The 17,503-nt window shown below is 31.9% G+C and overlaps 1 protein-coding gene across 5 annotated transcripts in view; it reads left to right on the top strand.

The window, feature by feature from the left end:
* Positions 1–17,503, top strand: part of LOC118187442 (proton channel OtopLc-like) — a 222,391-nt gene that overhangs the window by 187,627 nt on the left and 17,261 nt on the right. For all 5 annotated transcript variants that reach the window (XM_035357661.2, XM_035357665.2, XM_035357664.2 and 2 more), the window contains 2 exons: positions 13,389–13,503; positions 15,464–15,734. In XM_035357661.2, coding sequence (XP_035213552.1) covers positions 13,389–13,503; positions 15,464–15,734 — 386 coding nt within the window. The remainder of the gene's footprint in view (positions 1–13,388; positions 13,504–15,463; positions 15,735–17,503) is intronic.

The following is a 17,503-nucleotide window of genomic DNA, read 5'->3' as shown; positions in this document are numbered from 1 at the left end:
ACATAGCATCTTATATAGAATTAACTCTACGGGTGAAGTTAATTTTAATGCTCAGTATATTTTTGTGCACTATGAGCAGCTTTAATGTATAGAGAAAAGCTCGTTATGAATTCTCTTTGATTATTCGCCTTGCAGAGTGGCTCATATAATTAAATACATATAATGCTGATGAATGTTTAGATTCGTTAATTTCAGTAGCCACATTATTTTTTATACCCGTAAATGTTTCATTTCGCAAATTCTGAAAATTTTCAAGTTTTAGAAACTGCGATAAATTATAAAAAACAACCCAAGATTTAAAACAAGTTTTATTTTACAAACTTGAAAGCCTTAGTTTCAAAATAAGAGACTATTACTGTCTGGAGAAAGGCGTGTAATTTTCTTTTAGTTTTAGGTGTCTGTTCTTCAAAACATCATTAGGAAATTGTGTAGAAATCCAGTCAAAGACGAAACCGTATCATTGCGTAGTAATGCACTGAGAATAGCTCAGAAAAAATTAGGTTATTATCACAAATGTGTTAAATAGCAAAATATTTCGGGCAGAACAAATTCTGTGAATGACCCATCCGTCTCATCTCACATAATGTGAAATTTATTACATTTTTAGGAGTGGCAGTAGATCATTCTTCTCCGATATCCGTGCCAGAATACTTCAGGGAAATAATCCAGAAAATTACTGAAAGGAAATAAAAACCTTTTCTTTCCTACGAATGTCTCTAGAATAATCATGAATGAAGTGAGCCATGAGCTCCGTTTTTACTCAATTAACTTTTTTCCCAATTTTTTTAAAGAAAGAGGTGGAGATATTTCATTGCTTCAGCTGTTAGTATAGCTATCATAGGAAAAACAAAAAAATATTTAAGTTTCTTTCCCACACATTTTCCCTATGTATAATTAAGGCCTAAACAGATTAAACATGAGAATAGCTGAGAAAGGAATAAAATTGTTTCGCTACCTTTTTTTTTTTTTCGTTTTTAATGGAACACGCAAATGTAAGCTGTTAATTTACTAGTACATCATATACATATCTTAGCACATACAAACACGGAATAAATCTCGTTGGGAAATTACATGCATCTTTTATAGTTGCTCAGAGATGCGAAGATGTTATTACAGAGTAAAATTTTAGTTTCTTAATGGTTTATAATTTATGAAGTTATGCACTATGAGCTATGTCTTAAAGACACTTTTCTGTAGTGCAATTTAAAATTTTTAAATACAACAAAAGAATACTTAACTCAGCTTAATTGCCACTATGCGAAATATATTATTACTTCTTTTCTAAAATTTAAAGGAGAATCAAATGAAGGGACTATATTTAGTTTCCCTAATGAAAGAAAAATTTACTTCTTTCGGACAAAATCATGAATAGGTCACACAGTCATGTGTCTCATAAAATTAATAGCCTAGCTATTTTCTTATGCGCATATTTTAAAGTACATTTTAGTTTAAAATTATATAAATTCGTCCTTTTTTTTTCTAAGAAATACGTAGGTTTCTTTACATCTTTCTCTAAAGGTAATTATAATTTACAAATAATTCAAACTTTTAAAAGCTTCTCGAATATTTTTACAATCAAATCCAAACTTAAAAATATTTTTAAATTTGTTCCGAGATTCATCTTGGCCAAAAATAACATTTTTAAAGCAGAAAATAATGAAAATATGCAGATAATAATTTATTGATTAAGAGTAAATGTACTCTAATTAGAAAATTATGTATAACACTTAACGAAAACATCGCATCAAAATATATAAAAGTTTTACCTCTAATATTCCTGCAAATTTTCAGTGCATATAAATTTACCAATTATTTATCAAATTTCAATAAGTATGAACTTAATAATGTTTATAACATTATGATACCTATATTTATATGGAATTGTTTACGATAAAAGGTTTGTTATGTTATTACATGTCTAAAATATCTTGGGATTGCAGTATTCCCTGAAATGATTTTAAATAATGGCAGAAATTTAATAACGCATTCTATAAAAACAGTGCCCATGAACAGAAAAAATTTACTCATTTAATGCAATTTGCTGTGTAAATGTTTTATGTGATGAATATGATTATACAGAAGTGGAAGTAATTATATCATACATATAACTGTAGAGTCATTAGGTTACTTTGAAGCAAGTTTTTTTGTTTGCTTGTTTATGCGATTACGGCAAAGCCTGGAGGGCTATTTGCCTAAGGGAAGGGATGCCTTCGTGTAGGACTTTCTAAAGAAAACTGGCTCATATACACGTCACACATGGGGAAAACCACGAAAATGCAGCCAGTCCGTTCGCGTGATTCGAGACTCGGACTGAACAACCAGTGTTTAGCGTCTCGGCCGCTGGTGGGCCATTTTGAAGCAGGAGACGTGAAGAATTTGCATTGCTTTCGTCGAGACTCGAGCTGTGGATCTCAGAATACGCGTCGATTGTGCTTCCAGTTACACCACGATGGCATGACGAAAGAAGGGAGAAAATACTCCTCTATTTAAAAGGCGACTGGGATTAGGGGACCCATTCGCCAAATTACGGTGGTGACGAATTATCATCTACCACCCTTTTAGTTCAAGCGCCGCTTGTAGAGTCATTAAGTTATTTTGAAGCAGGAGACGTAAAAAATGTGCAGTGCCTCGAACCGTGGATATCTCGAATACGCGTCAAGTATGCTTCCAATTACACCATGAAGGTATGATGAAAAAAGAAAGAAAATATCTTATATAACGAGTAGATGATTTATAACTTTAATCTAGGCTCGTGTTTTCATACAGATTTAACTTATCACGGGTATGATGAGTAATGTTTATAACAAGAAAAGGATTTCTGGCTTCTAGAGTCCCTTATTACGGGAGTGCATTTTTATCAATTTCAATACGATGCCTGAACTAAGTATTTTCAAAGCAAACTGAAACTCTTTATTCGCGTTTTAAATCAAGTTACATATATGCTTTATAGCATGAGTATAACTGCACATATCCGTAGTTTATACATTTTGAAGTTTTTACATCAGAGCTGTTATTATGTTCTGAAAACAAACATCTGAAGAAATAACGCTCATATCTTTAGAAGAGATCTTTCATCCTTTGTATTCCGTCTCCGTATTCTTCCAAACCCATTACATTAAAAAATCAATTACCGAGATAGGAACAACTTGGTCATGAACGCAGAACTCAGGCGAATTACTTGAGCTTTTGCCTTGTACTACAAGATGCTTAAGTGTTACGATAATTCAACTTGACCAGATGAACTGAATGATAATAAGATTCAGTGTCTTAAAACCTTCGCTTTCTGAATAAGTAGTTTTGTTTTTGTCTCGTAAGAAGTCATTTGTTTATCGAATATTTCCGCATGATTTCATTCCTGAAATACTTGCGATCATAATCATATACTGAATAATAATTCTAACGAAAGTGAAAATACAACAGCAATGTATTGAAAGCAATGTCGGAACACACCTTTTTCGTGTTACTCTTTATCAAAATCTGTGTGGTTAAGCATCAAGAATTTCACATAAAAATCTGGCTCTTGCAATTTTAATGGCGATGTTATAATTTTTGATATATTTGATGCTAGGCAATATACAAGATCATAGATTTTGATGCCAATTTATCTACTTATCTAAAAAGATAGTCTAAAACATCTTTTTCTAGTGATAAAAAATATAATAAAGGAAAAGAAAATATTTTCTTTTTCTTCTCTTGGAATAAATTTAAGGATTAATTTGAAAAGTTAATGCAAATTCTATATTCACAATATAATCCTTTTATACTAAAAGCACTTGTTTTTCAGCAATTAGATAAAGAAGTATAATATGATTTTAAACATTCGTTTTTCCACAGTTGAAGATAACGTTTCTAGATTAGTCTATGCGCACATCATCAAGATCGTCAGGGTTAAAATATAATCCTAGTTTTAGATTTTATTGGATTTTTTCAGAATTCATTCGAGATACTGACAATTTTGTTCCCATACAGTTAAAGCTTTTTAATTTTTATAATGTATATTTTCTAAAACATCAAAATTTCTCATAGTATTACTATTTTTAAAATAAAAATATCAACTTTTTAAAAAGGTGATTTACTCAAAAGATAAATTTTAAATAACTTTTGAAAAAGGTTAAAATGCATTTAAAATATTTTTAAGACATAGAGTGGAGAATTAACTATAACAATCTGTAGCGATCATTATCCATTTTAGTTTAGAGCAGGAGACGTGAACAGTGTGCCGGGATTCAAACTCCGGACTTTCCGATTTCTAGTCGGATGTGCTTTCCAGTTACATCACGAAGGCACACAGCAAGGAGGGGGAAAGTATCTTACAAATTGCGTCAAAATATAATAAATTTAGGATGACTGCAACGTTTAGGTTTGTGAAAAACTTCACATTCTTAATAATCGTAATTCATACTTATAAATAACTAATAATAATGAAAATTCATTTAAAAGATTTGGGAAAGATGAAAATCTTGTAATATATAAAAATGAAGTAACTTCAATTTTCTTTCAGCTTTCTTTATAAACTGCGATATTAACGTTACATAAATCTAAGAAATTTTCTGAAATAATTTTAGCTCAAGAAACTCCTACTTGGTTTGGATAAAACCGGTGATTAGTTTTATAATACAAAATAACTACCCATAAGTCGATCTCCTTAATATTTCAAAAGTTTCTGTGAGATTCTATTTTCTGAAACATTAGATTTTATGTATCTGGTCGTAATTTGAATTTGGTTAGCTTTATTATTTGAATATGGCAAAGCACACGAGGGCTATGTGGCTAAGGGGAGGGATGACTTCGTGAAGAACTTTCTGAAGCCGGCCAGACGGTATAGTGGTTAGGAGAGCCTATTGTGATACCGAAGGGCCAGTTTTCGAATCCCAGAGAAGGCATAGATGTATGTAAATGCATAGTGACCTTGCGATATGGGGCACTCTAAATACAAGGCGAGCCGAAATTTATCTCGAGAGGTTAATGGTAGGGGAAGAGGAGGGGAGAGACCCTCAGACCTGTCCCCCTGGGCTCTCTCCATCAAAACTGGTGCGGAACTGAGTGAAGTCGTACTGTCACCTGTTTGGTGCTTAAGGTTCTAGACAACGACAGAACAATCTTGCTGTACTTGTCACGATGAATTTCGTGAGCTTGTTCTGATGTTACTGTCAGACAAGTGAGATAAACCACAACAACAGCAACAATAACAGAACTTTCTGAGGGATACTGGCTCCCGCTCACGTTACATTTAGGGAAATCCACGAAAACTAATCCTGTAGCTAGCCCATTCTAAACCATGATGATGTGAATAATTCTGCTCAACTGTGCATTATATGTTATTTAAAAGACAAGAGAAATGACGTTAAAAGTGGCCGATGCAAAACGACAATGATTTGAGCATTCTACAGCTTGACTATTATATAGAAATTAATGCTATTGGTGTTATAATAACGTCATTAAGAAGGCTAAACATATTTGTCTCCATCTGATTTAAATCTCATCTGACTTCATCAACTATTTATGAGTTTACGTTACCGAAAATATGAACATGAAAAATTTCGAACTGACGATCCTGGCTGAATTGTAGGAATCCAGAAACTAAATTCTTGTCTTTAGTTTCTTATTCACAATTTGATGAAAAATGGTTTAAGAACTTCTGAAAGTCTGAATTGATCGGCTTCATCATTAAAGATCAATTCATTGAAGTTGTCATGAATGTAAGCTTCATTAGGTAAATTGTAAGTGCATACGCCATGCGTAATATGATAACTTATACTTCTTCTGCACGATTTTCACTTTGATATTAATAATGCTGCAGTGAATAATAGAAGTTATATAATAGTGGCTATAATACTGCAGCGCTACGAATATTTCTCATATCTGAACTAATCATTTTATTCTGCTCAAATAAATAAAATAATAATGTAAAATAAATAAAATTTAGATTAGGAATAAAGTATACACACAACTGAAGAAGCAATATTATGTTATAAATAAATAAGGAAATGTTGGCTTTTGTTCCCAATATAAAGCTTCCGCTTTATACTATTGCAAACTCAGTAAAGACAGCGTTTATGATTATGTAAAACCAAACGCAATGAAGTAATGAAGAAGAACGGATACGAGATATATTACACAATATTGTATATGAAATTCCAGCACTGCCGTTAAATACGTATTTTTTTTAAAAGGAAGTTTTTGAAAACACACAAGGAAAGATGAATGAACACGGAAGACCTATTGTTTGTGGTTGAAGTTTACAGTTCTGGAACGGACTCTTGAGTATTCGGTAACATTTTCGACAGTGTAATGGTCACAAGACCGTGAAGGCGGATATATCCTTTGAGCATAAAAGTCAAAGAACGTGCTTTTCACTTAAACGTCGGAAAAGGTTGCCAAGATATCTAATAGGAATGTCACTTTGATTTCAAGCAAATGTTTCTTTGCATGCGAATTTCAGTCTTAAAGTATTGTCAAAGCCAAAAATATAAACTTATTCAAATTCTGTCTTAAAATTTTATTTACTCCCAAACTTTAAACGCTTATTATAACGACGACTCTTATACAACATTCAGTAATGAAAATGATACCTTGAATAATTTAATGCATTAGTCAGATCTGAAATTTATTTTGTATAAATGATACTTCTTAAAATATGCCCTCTATTATATAGCCGGACAACTATTTTAAGTGACCAGGTCACAATATCAGCTGTTTTCTTTATTTTTCGCTTTCTTAATATACTTCGCTCGTGTGACGCTTATAAATTTATAGAAATAACATAAAGTTTTATAAATAACTCAAATACTAAATATTTTCATTTGTGCAGATTTCTATTATTTTAGTGAATTATACTTAGAGTTTTTATAGGTATATTTTATTTTTTGTTTTCATAGGTACTATTACGCTGAGCAAGACTAAAATTTTCTAAGCATTCAAATAGAGTATGTTCCCTCGTTTATTACCATTTTGAGCCTTTAGAAGTGTGGCGGCAAGAATTTATAGTCCTCTTGTTCAGAAATTTTATTGTATACGAGCAGCAGTTCCATAACTTGCTCACCTGTGACTATTATATACAAAATATAAATTAAAGAAGTACATATCGGAATTTTGAAAACAGGCTTACTTAATGATCCAATAAATAACGCCATTTTACAAAAAAAAAAAAAAAAAAAAAAAAAAAAAAAAAAAAAAACTCGCTTTTTTTTTTTTCCTTACCCGGTTTTTAAAGTTTGTTACTTCTAAAGATTTTGATAATGCAAGTACAAATGCGTGCTATCTGTTCGCTACAGTTGCTTTGCTTTAAGATGAGGAGGGACAAAAAAGCATTCGCTTCAAAATACAAAGTAGTTTTCATAAATGAACATTTTTCGGTAAAAATTATGAAGTTCACTTTTGTTTGAAGTTTTCCAAAATTTTAATTGCGTTATCAAGTTTCTATCGAGTAAAATACAGTTGTTAGTTATGTTTTACTTGATAAATTAAGTATACTCTAAGATCGCGATGGATAGACTGCATCGGCTTAAAAGTAAACTGAAAAAAGTAAACGGATCTTAAAAGTAAACGGCTTAAAAGTAATATTCCATCATTATTTAAATAGAATAATTCTAAATTTAGAAAAACGCAAAATGCATCAGCATTGCTATGGCACATTGGTTACAGTTTGATTAATCGTAAGCTAAATTTCATACCATATTCTATATATTCAGCTGCTTACAAGAGGTATTAATAAACTGTTTAAGAAGGATAAAAGGGTTATTTCAAATACAAAATTCATGGAAAGGATTTCTTATCGTTTTCTTATCGTACACGTGCAGCACTTAACAACATGAAAACCTTAATCAAAATGTTTGGTAGTTTTTGTGGTCAATGAACTACACTTAAAGTACACTACTAGATTTCACAGCTTCTTGAATATATTCATGGCAGTACATCAGGAAATGTCAAATGCTTAGATATATCTAATTAGGTATATCTGAATATCCGCAGGGAGGCAAAACGCTGCAGGCTTTCCTTCTAAACGGAAATAAATACGGCTAATTTCTATTACGTATGTGAGCAAATTACGAGTAAATTACTTCCCATTTTACCCTGCTGAGACAATTTGGATTTTATCTTACCACCCAGAGAGAGAAATGAAAGAGAAAAAAGTTCATTTGTAAATAAAGTTGAAATCCAAATCTATTTATGTTATTTGATAATGGCATACACAAAAGTGAGTCATAAAAGTGTTATTTCTTAATTTGGCTTCGATCTTGGGCATGAGTACTCCTGTTTATCAGATTATTAAAAGCTTGTAAAAGAAAACAATGAAAATAATTTAGAAATTTATATACTGTTGTATAAGGGGAAAAAGAATCTACCCCAATTAACATTTAATTTAAAATTTAGTATAAAAGAGCTAAAAACGTTAACCATTATGTATTGAATTTATATAAAAAAACCAATTTTCGGTAAATTAAAACAATTGAGCTAATATACTTAATTGTTTTGTTTATTTAAAAAAATATTGAAGGACTTTGCTGAAAACACATGTGTGAAATTTGTTTACGTAAAAATTGTTGAGACCGATTTTCCTTCCAACCAGCAATTTTTTATGCAACACTCATTTCTGAGCACCAAATAACTACCTACTAAAACCTCATGAGTCAAATGTTTTTTTATTAAAAGTACTGATATTAATTTTTATGCAGTACTAAATTATAAGTAGCAAACAGCTTCTTAATGAAAACTCATCCGTAGAATGTCCTTTACATAACAGATGCTGAGGCTGATTTTACTTTCAAGGAGTAATTTTTATGCAATACTCAAGCAGGAAATAGCTTCCGATACAATGCATTTATTGGTTATGTGCACAATCAATCCTAAGAGATATTAAATAACAAAATGCCCAGGAATCAGTTTTAAAACTTGAACTGCATTTCAACTTGAATGCTTACGTTTAAATTCGGCAATTGTCTCTAATTTCTGAGAAATGAATAAGTATTCTAAGCAATGAAAATTTAATCTAACGGATAAACTAAATAATTTTTACTATATTTTTTTAATATAATGCTCATAGACTAAGAGTTTTAATAACTTTTCTTTGATGCATCAATCCATAATTTGGCACTCTATTTTTAGAAAAATGCACTCATGTCCATAAATTAAGGATAATGCAAAATCAGGCAAAGAAAGAGTTAGAAGCAAAACAAATTTGACTTATTTGTAAAGTTTATTTATTAAACAAAAGGTAAAGAGCAAATAAAGATGCTATATGTTTGATATTATTAAAAAAATTAGCGATTTTTTCTCCCTGGAGCAAATTACAAAATTAAAAAAAAAAAAAAAAATTACAAAAAACCACTATTACATAGTTGGTATGATTGTTAATACATTTTATGTCTTCCAGACGATGCAACACAGTCCGTACAACGCCTAGGCATGCTGAGTATCAAATTATAGGTCTGATCTTGAGGGATATTACACCACTCAAAAAGCAATGCTCTCCGAAGTTCCGGTAGACATGTAGGAGGAGGTTGACGGGCTGCAACTCGTCGGCCAAGCATGTCCCACACGTGCTCTACTGGATTCAAGTCCGGTGAGAATGCTGGCCTGTCCGTACGGGTGATATCCTCCGACTGAAGGCATTCGCTTAAGATGTTTGCACGGTGAGGACGGGCGTTGTCATCCATAAACACAAATTGTGCGCCCATGGCGCCCCGAAACAAACGTAACTGTTGTTCCAGAACTGTTGTTCCAGAATGACGTCCCGATAGATTTGGCTGGTCATGGTTCCAATTTGAACATGCAGGTCAGTTCTGGAACCCAGAATAATTCCACCCCAAACGAGCACTCCTGCACCACCGTGACGGTGTCGTTCAATGATGTTTTCTTGGTGGTAACGGGTACCTGGAACTCTCCATATGAAAGTCCGGCGAGAATCAGACTGCAAGCTAAACCTGGACTCGTCGGAAAACATCACACAAGCTCACTGTTGCGATGTCCACAATGCATGCTCTCTACTCCCGGCTAACCGCAGGCGGCAGTGAGTTGCAGCAAGTGAAACGCATCTGACAGGTCTACAAGCATATAGACCAATCTGCCTTAAGCGTCTGTACACGGTCTGCCTTGAAATTGTCGTACCAGTGGCTGAACAGAGCTGACGAGACAGGTCTGAGGCTGTGCTCCGCCTGTTTCTTTTGGCAGTAACTGCGAAATACCGGTCCTCATTCGGCATTGTAACTCTGGGGCGACCTGTGCTATAGCGTCTACTCACATTACCATCATCTTGGAATCGGTTCCAAAGCCTAGAGATGACACTCTGGGCTATTCCAAGTTCGTCTGATACTTCCAGTTGGGTACGCCCACATTCCAGACGGCCGATAATTCTACCACGTAAAAAATCATCCAGATGCGTCCTTTGTGTCATAACTATTCGGTTATTGCACTGAAATGCTTATAAAGCGCGTGCTAACAATTTTACTTCTTCTTTGCCTGTATTGCTTACATATCACTGTCTTACACTCTCGTCATTGTGACGTACCATCGGTGTCATCTGGTAACTTGCTGAAATTTGCATATGATTCTTGAAGATGTGTGTAGTGATTTTACAGGTGATATATTTATTTTAGAGTTCGATTTCCGCGTGACTCCGAATTATCCTTAATTTATGGACATGAGTGTAAATATAATTTGTTATTTTTCAAAATACAATATGAAAGGCATAAAATTCTGTTATTGTATAAATCATTTATAACTTCAACAGTTTTCGTTTAAAAGCAGGGAATATCATTGCTTCTTTTTTCATTTTTTTTGTAGTGTTGATTTTAGACAACTATTATTTACATTATTTGTTATTTGCCTGATTTTTGTCTTGCACGCATTCACAATTTTCGCCGATTTCCACAATTCGCCTGAAAAATAAGTTTGATTATCTTACCAAATTTCACTTGTTAAACCATATTGCGTAAAATTACTGGGAAAAGTTTACACTTTAACGACCACAAAAGTTATTTTTAAAATGGCAGTCAATTACTGAAATGAACTGAATTTTTATTTCATGATACTTCTTATTTTTTATATGAAACAAAATAAATAAAGTACCTGAACCAAACAGTAGCAAGTAATTTAATTAAATAGTATTTCCTCGTGTTAGAGGTCAACAGTGTGAATCTATGCAAAGAAGAAAACTATTTGTTACTTTAGTAATTGTCCTACAAAGCTTCATTCGGGAAGCAAAAGTCACTTAATTGCTTGAAACACTCCAGAAAAAGAAGTCTTTCAAGCAATTAAATGACTTTCGTTTGAAAAGGAAAAAAAAAAAAAAAAAGGCTTGAAAACTAATAAAAGAGAGTGACATCTTCCCTCTAAACAGATTTCTTTAAATCCATTATTTCTTTTATATTTTATGTCATGTATACTTAAATCTATTATTTCACTTACATTAATGTCAGTTGAAGCCAAAAAATTTATAACAGCTGCAAATAAATGCCATTCTCTTTCCCCCATTTTTGTCTGATTTGTATCATAAATCTAACACTGTTAGAAATTATACGAGTGTTTTATTAAATGTGTATGTTTTAGTGTCACATAAGAAATAGTTCTAAGATGCTCTATATTTTGTTCATGATTTATGAACATAGCTTCCAAAGTAATCTATCGGTTTTTAAATGTTAACGCATTAACTGTGTTTGAGACCTGTAGCCCGTAAATTACCATTAAATTATACTTTGGAATTATGATAAAAATTATTTTACATTCAGTCAGAAATAACATCAGTCAATAGTTTATTTGCATACTAACTTGTAACGAATATTGAAATATGAAGCCACTAATAATTTAAAATTTATTTTGCTAATAAAATACCAATTGCTTAACAGTGAAGTAAATGTTTAATTACGTTCTCAGTATATCATTACCTAACGGCATATTTTTATTCCATTTTTTGTAAACATCTGACTGAAAATTTTTGAACTGCGACCACAATTTAATTCATCTTTCGCTTCACTTCAAGACCGCTTTCGTAAGAATTAAATCACAGGACATAAGTTGCTATATTATTAGAACACGCATATAATAAAAGAATTCAGCGTGTAGTCATTTTAAATAAATTAATGGTTCCTGAAATAATATCGTAAGTGCGGTTTTAATCTTTATTAACAAATTTGTGATGTAAAATGATTGTGAAAATTTGCTTTAATTGCAATAATTTTTCCGGAGAAGCTCAGTAGGGCTTGTTTTAAAGAACATCATTAAAAAAGAGGAGGAAATGAATGCATTCTTGGTGGTGTGAGGATTATGAAATATTGTGTATTTTTTTCTTTTTTAAGTTTCAATTGCAACTAAGCCTTATTTATTTGAAAGAAGTTTGTATGTTGAAAGATCTAAAATTTTCTGCAAATAATATGCTTTCAAAATTAGAATTAAAAGTTTAAAAAGAAAATACTTTATATTGTTTTTTCACACTCACCATAAAGTATATATATATATGGCCTGAGCTTCAGAACCTGCCCAGAAGTTTTGTAATTAGAAACGTCTTTAGCTCATTTTCCTCTCTCCATTACAATATGTTTCGCTACCAGGACGCTTATCATCCCAGCGTCATGTTAAGTGCTTTCAGTTTACGAAGCATCGGATCTAACATCCATGCAGCCTGGCAAATTAGCAGTTTTAAGAGGTGTTTGCTATTTGATGAGCATAATATTTTTGACTTTTCCAGTTTATAATGATACATTACTTAACTAATGGTGCGTTTCAATGACAATGTGCGCACTTTCTAATAATTTATGTTTTTATTTCTTAATGACATTAGGTAATGTAATTATAATTCACAAGAAGAATATATCTAATCAAAAATTTTCACAAGAAATTTTGCGAGCATTGTAACTGACAAAATATGTTTCTAATGCCATGTAATACGAACCTTGTGCAGGATAATTGTTTACTCGCCATGTAATAGCGAGCTTTTATTTAGTTCATTGTTTCTATCATTAGGATAATTTAGGGTGATGAATTAGCTGAAAACTTTTATACCTATTGTACTTTCTTTTTAAATATTTAATATTAAAAAAAACATCAGTTTTTGACTATGTCATTAACTCAAAGTTAAGCCTATTTCATGTTATATATGGCCAATTTAGAGATTTTTTAAATATTACCTGTTATGAAATATTTTAAAATATTACCTGTTAAACAGCTGTTAATAAATTTTCGTGTAAAGAAGGCACAGTTTTCTAGAAGTAGAAGAATAATTCACAAGATCCTAAGTAGCATCACAAACAAAAGTTGAATAATATTTTCTTGAATGCATGAATTTAAAAGAAACTAAATGCTAAACTTGTGATATTTTGATGAGCTTAAAATTTTACTTCTTATATAAATGATTATGTAATTAATTAATTTCAACATAATTTTTTCCCTTACAGGACTCAGCAGTTTATCCTGATGAGCTCTATTTATGCTCAATTGCTGGTAGTCATATGTGTGGTCTTTTTTACGTCAGAGATTGTAACCCCCAGGGTGCCACTCTTCTATTTTGAGGTAAGATTATCTATTTCAATAAAGCTTTGCAGATTGTACAAATATTATAAATTCGAATCTGTATTTGAAATAGAACGATTTCTTTCCCATACTAATTAGATGTTGGCTACTGATAAACCACATTTAAATTTTTAATAGCATTTAAGTATTACAGATGAGTAAGAAAGTTTAATGTTTCATGAGCTAAGCGAAACCGAAAGAGTAAAACACCACCATCACCATAATGATTCTTGTTGTCAATAATAGTTTTTCTTCTCTTTTTTAAGTACAACTGATGTGTCGCGTTTTATTTTTGGCCAATATCAAGCGCCATATTACCTAGTTCAGCGTTTCTTTGGCTTTTTACCCTTGAACAACCGCTGGAAAAAAATTATTGTTTCAGGTAATCCTTATATAACAATCATACTTATCATTACCATTTATTAGCCTATTCGTCATTGTTTCTCGTGGAGTACGAGGGTTCCGAGGAATCCCCGCTGAGAAACTTTGAGAGAAATTATTCCAATAATCTGCTTATCCTTCATCAGTGACTGAACCATTTTGCAGAAGGCAACTAACAATGCACAAATTCTGAAATAACCTTCGTGAAGTTACGTAAAATGTTTAATTGATTTTTCTGTTTCGGAAAATTAAAAAAAAATTAACCTAAGTGTAAAAATAATAATGATGGTAATGACACTTATTTTATGTTAGGATTGTTATCCTATAAACTAAAAGAATTTATTACCGTTAGTTTTAAAAATTAAACAATAGTTCAAATGATTTAGAAATTATCATGATATCTGTGTAACTTTTTTTTAACTTCTAGGAAATGAGTTAAAACTTATTCTGAAATGACACTCTAATAAAAAGAAATAAAATCCCTTAAAGCGGTAAAATTATAGAGAAAACAAGGATTTTAATTTGGAAATCTATGAATCACCTGCTTCTTTATAAACTAGTTTCATAACGTCATACTGTTTGTAAAAGATTTTAGTTATGTTTGAAATAAGGTCCAATTACTTTACTACCTTCTATTTGCTTAAGTAACAGATAGCCAATGCATCGAATGAGTTAACACAGCGAATTTCAATTAGCCATTATAGACAAAATTATCACGCACTAATTACAAAAGTGAATGCAAGCTAGTTACCAAAGAAAACACAAAATAATTACTCAAATGAACAAAAGCTAGCAAGGTAAAATCAAATAAATTTATTATCTTTCTAGATAATATTAAGCGTTGTTACTTATAGTCTAATCGGAACTTAAGTTAGAGCTCATAACAGGATTCTCTGCAGAACAAAATCTTCTGTAACTTTTTAGACAGATTTAAATTACAGGAAATCTTTTTCCCTGAATTAAATTATCCCCTTTATTTAATAAATAAATGCAATTATTCGTTATAGTCAAGCCTGCATTCTGAGCAAAATACTTAACAGTGGAAATTTTTTCTTAGACTGCTCCGCATTTTAATGCATCCAACTACACATCAAGCCAGTGAAATGCGATGTTCCTTATGTCATTAGCTTTATTTACCTAACTTACGTAACTTCCGCCTTCTGGAGAATTCAAACATAAGAAGAAAATAGGCTGTGACAAAGCAGATTTCAATTAAAAGACTATTAGCAAAAATAAATTTCATGTGTAAACACAAACTTTTGAATGATAATATGTTTTCTATAAACGATAATATTCTCTAGTTCAATATTTATCGTTTCTCTAGTTCAATATCTAGACACGTTTCTCTAGTTCAATATCTAGACACGTTTCTCTAGTTCAATATTTAGCATTAGTATTAGAATGTTAAATTCTTTCAAAACAGTAAGTAAACCCATTAAGCATTTGTTTAAAGTACATTTTTAATCATAAATTCGTCTGTTCTGATAATACACTAAAGTGCTACATATCTTTCAAATTTTTAAATATGCTTTTTTATCTTCTCTTACAAATAAATAAATGCATCCTGATTTTCATCTAGGGTTTCTATGTGTTCCTGTATTCAGTGAGCCTTCTGTTTCTTCTTTATGTATATACATACTTATTGAGAGAACCTACAACAAAGCCTGCTAGGAAACTCAACATAATTGAAGGCCTTAAGCTCCGAATTGGGGACAAGGGACTTAAAAAGGAGATCTCTGATCCAAATCTCACAACGCCTGCCAATCCACACTTGCAACGAGTGAAAAAGCACCGAATATCTGAAAATGATCGAAGCCATGGTAGCCTTTTCCTCAGAATCGGAGCCATTGGTAAGGAAAGTGTCATGTGATTATCTGTTGTACATCATTAAGAACACGACATATTAGATATCAACTAAATTATCAATGAATCTTCTTGTTTAGCAAACTGTTTATCTATAAAGCTCCTGCAAATAAGCAAACAATACAAAATTAAATACAAGTAGTAGAGCGTTTTGCTTACTTTCAAGCGTATAGTTTAGCAAAACCTGAAAGACTTTTTTCATTACTTTTGTTGTCAGATGCTTTTATCAAACTATAGTCAGAGGTGGATTTATGGGGTCAGCAAGTCACGCAATGATCCCCCATACTCCAAGAGACCCCAAATTCATTTTCCAATTTCAAAGAAACCTATTATAAAAGCGCTAAAAAATAGCAAACGTATACATAAAAAGATATTTCCTCAACATTTCATGTAAGATGAATCCCCCCCCACACACACACTTCATAAATCCACCACTGAATGTACTGTAAAACGGTTTCAAATATAATAACATTTTAGCCATTTGATTTTTCTTTTAAAGGTCACAAGTGAACAATATTGAATAGAATAACAGCGTATCTATAATAATTAAAATTTTCCTATTAAGAGGAAGTTTAGCAATCAAAACCTAAGGCCAAAATAATCTAGTGGCATTTTTCTGTATTTGAGGGTTTTACATATGTACGCTTTTGGTATACAATAATAAATTTCCCATGAAATAATTAAAACATTCGATTAAGACTGCAAATTTCTTCACTTGAAGTCTAAGCATAATGAAAAAATAAAATAATAAAACAGAAAAGAAAAAAGACCAAATATGTACCTGTAAGATAAAAAAATCCGCCTTTGATAAAGTCATTTTTAGAAAAGTAGTTTAGCTTGATTAGAATAAGTTAGTTATTCCACAAGACGGCCACCCTGATCAATGTAGTAATTAGTTCTCCTGGCTGCTGTACCGTTGGGCTCGGTTTTGAATCCGCGGAAAGGTGTGGATATTTGTAAGTTTATAATGTCTTTGAGACATAAAGCACTCAAAATACACGGAGAGTCGAAAACCCTGTCGAGTGGTTGGTGATATAGAAGAGCGGTGGGAGACTCTCGGACCGTCCCCTGGGGTGTTCTCCATCAAAAATGGAACGTAGCATAACAGTTAGTGAGGCGGAAGTAACTGTACGACTATAGGTGTACACCCGTACGACTATAGGTGTACACCTGTACTAGACTATAGGTGTACACATGTACTAGACTATAGGTGTACACCTGTACGACTATAGGTGAAATTATGGTGGACCGCCTCCCTTGTACTTGATTCACAGGAAGAAAATCTAGCCATTATGAGAAAAATTATTGCTCTAGGAAGAGACATATGAATTTTACTAATCCTACAAAATCTGTACGTAATAGCAGGTACAGAAACAAGCATCCGAATCCACTATTTCCCTATTGGATTTAATGAACACGAAAACGATAAACTCCCAAAATAACCACTGGGGTTTGTCCTACACAGGAATAAACTTGATAATCAATGGTATGCAGCTGACGTCCTTCGTGCTAGTACTTCTGCCTCTACCTATCGACTGATGATAATGCTTTATGAAGAATTTAAAAAATATTCATTTGAGTTTAATTTATAATCATTTTGTTTTATTTTTATTTTTTTTTTATTTTTATTTTTTTTTATTTTTAATTTTTTTTAATTTTTCGTAAGTATCATCTGACACTCGTCATTCGACCATTCACAATAATATGATATGCATAAACAGAAATCTTCGGCTTTATAATGTATTTTTCAGCGAAT

This window comes from Stegodyphus dumicola, chromosome X2 (assembly GCF_044657685.1).
Source record: "Stegodyphus dumicola isolate Sdum_Otavi_A_Nest chromosome X2, ASM4465768v1".
In the NCBI taxonomy this organism is placed as follows: Eukaryota; Metazoa; Arthropoda; class Arachnida; order Araneae; family Eresidae; genus Stegodyphus; species Stegodyphus dumicola.
Note: the sequence above shows the minus strand (reverse complement) of the source record. Positions and strands in the feature narration are given on the sequence as shown.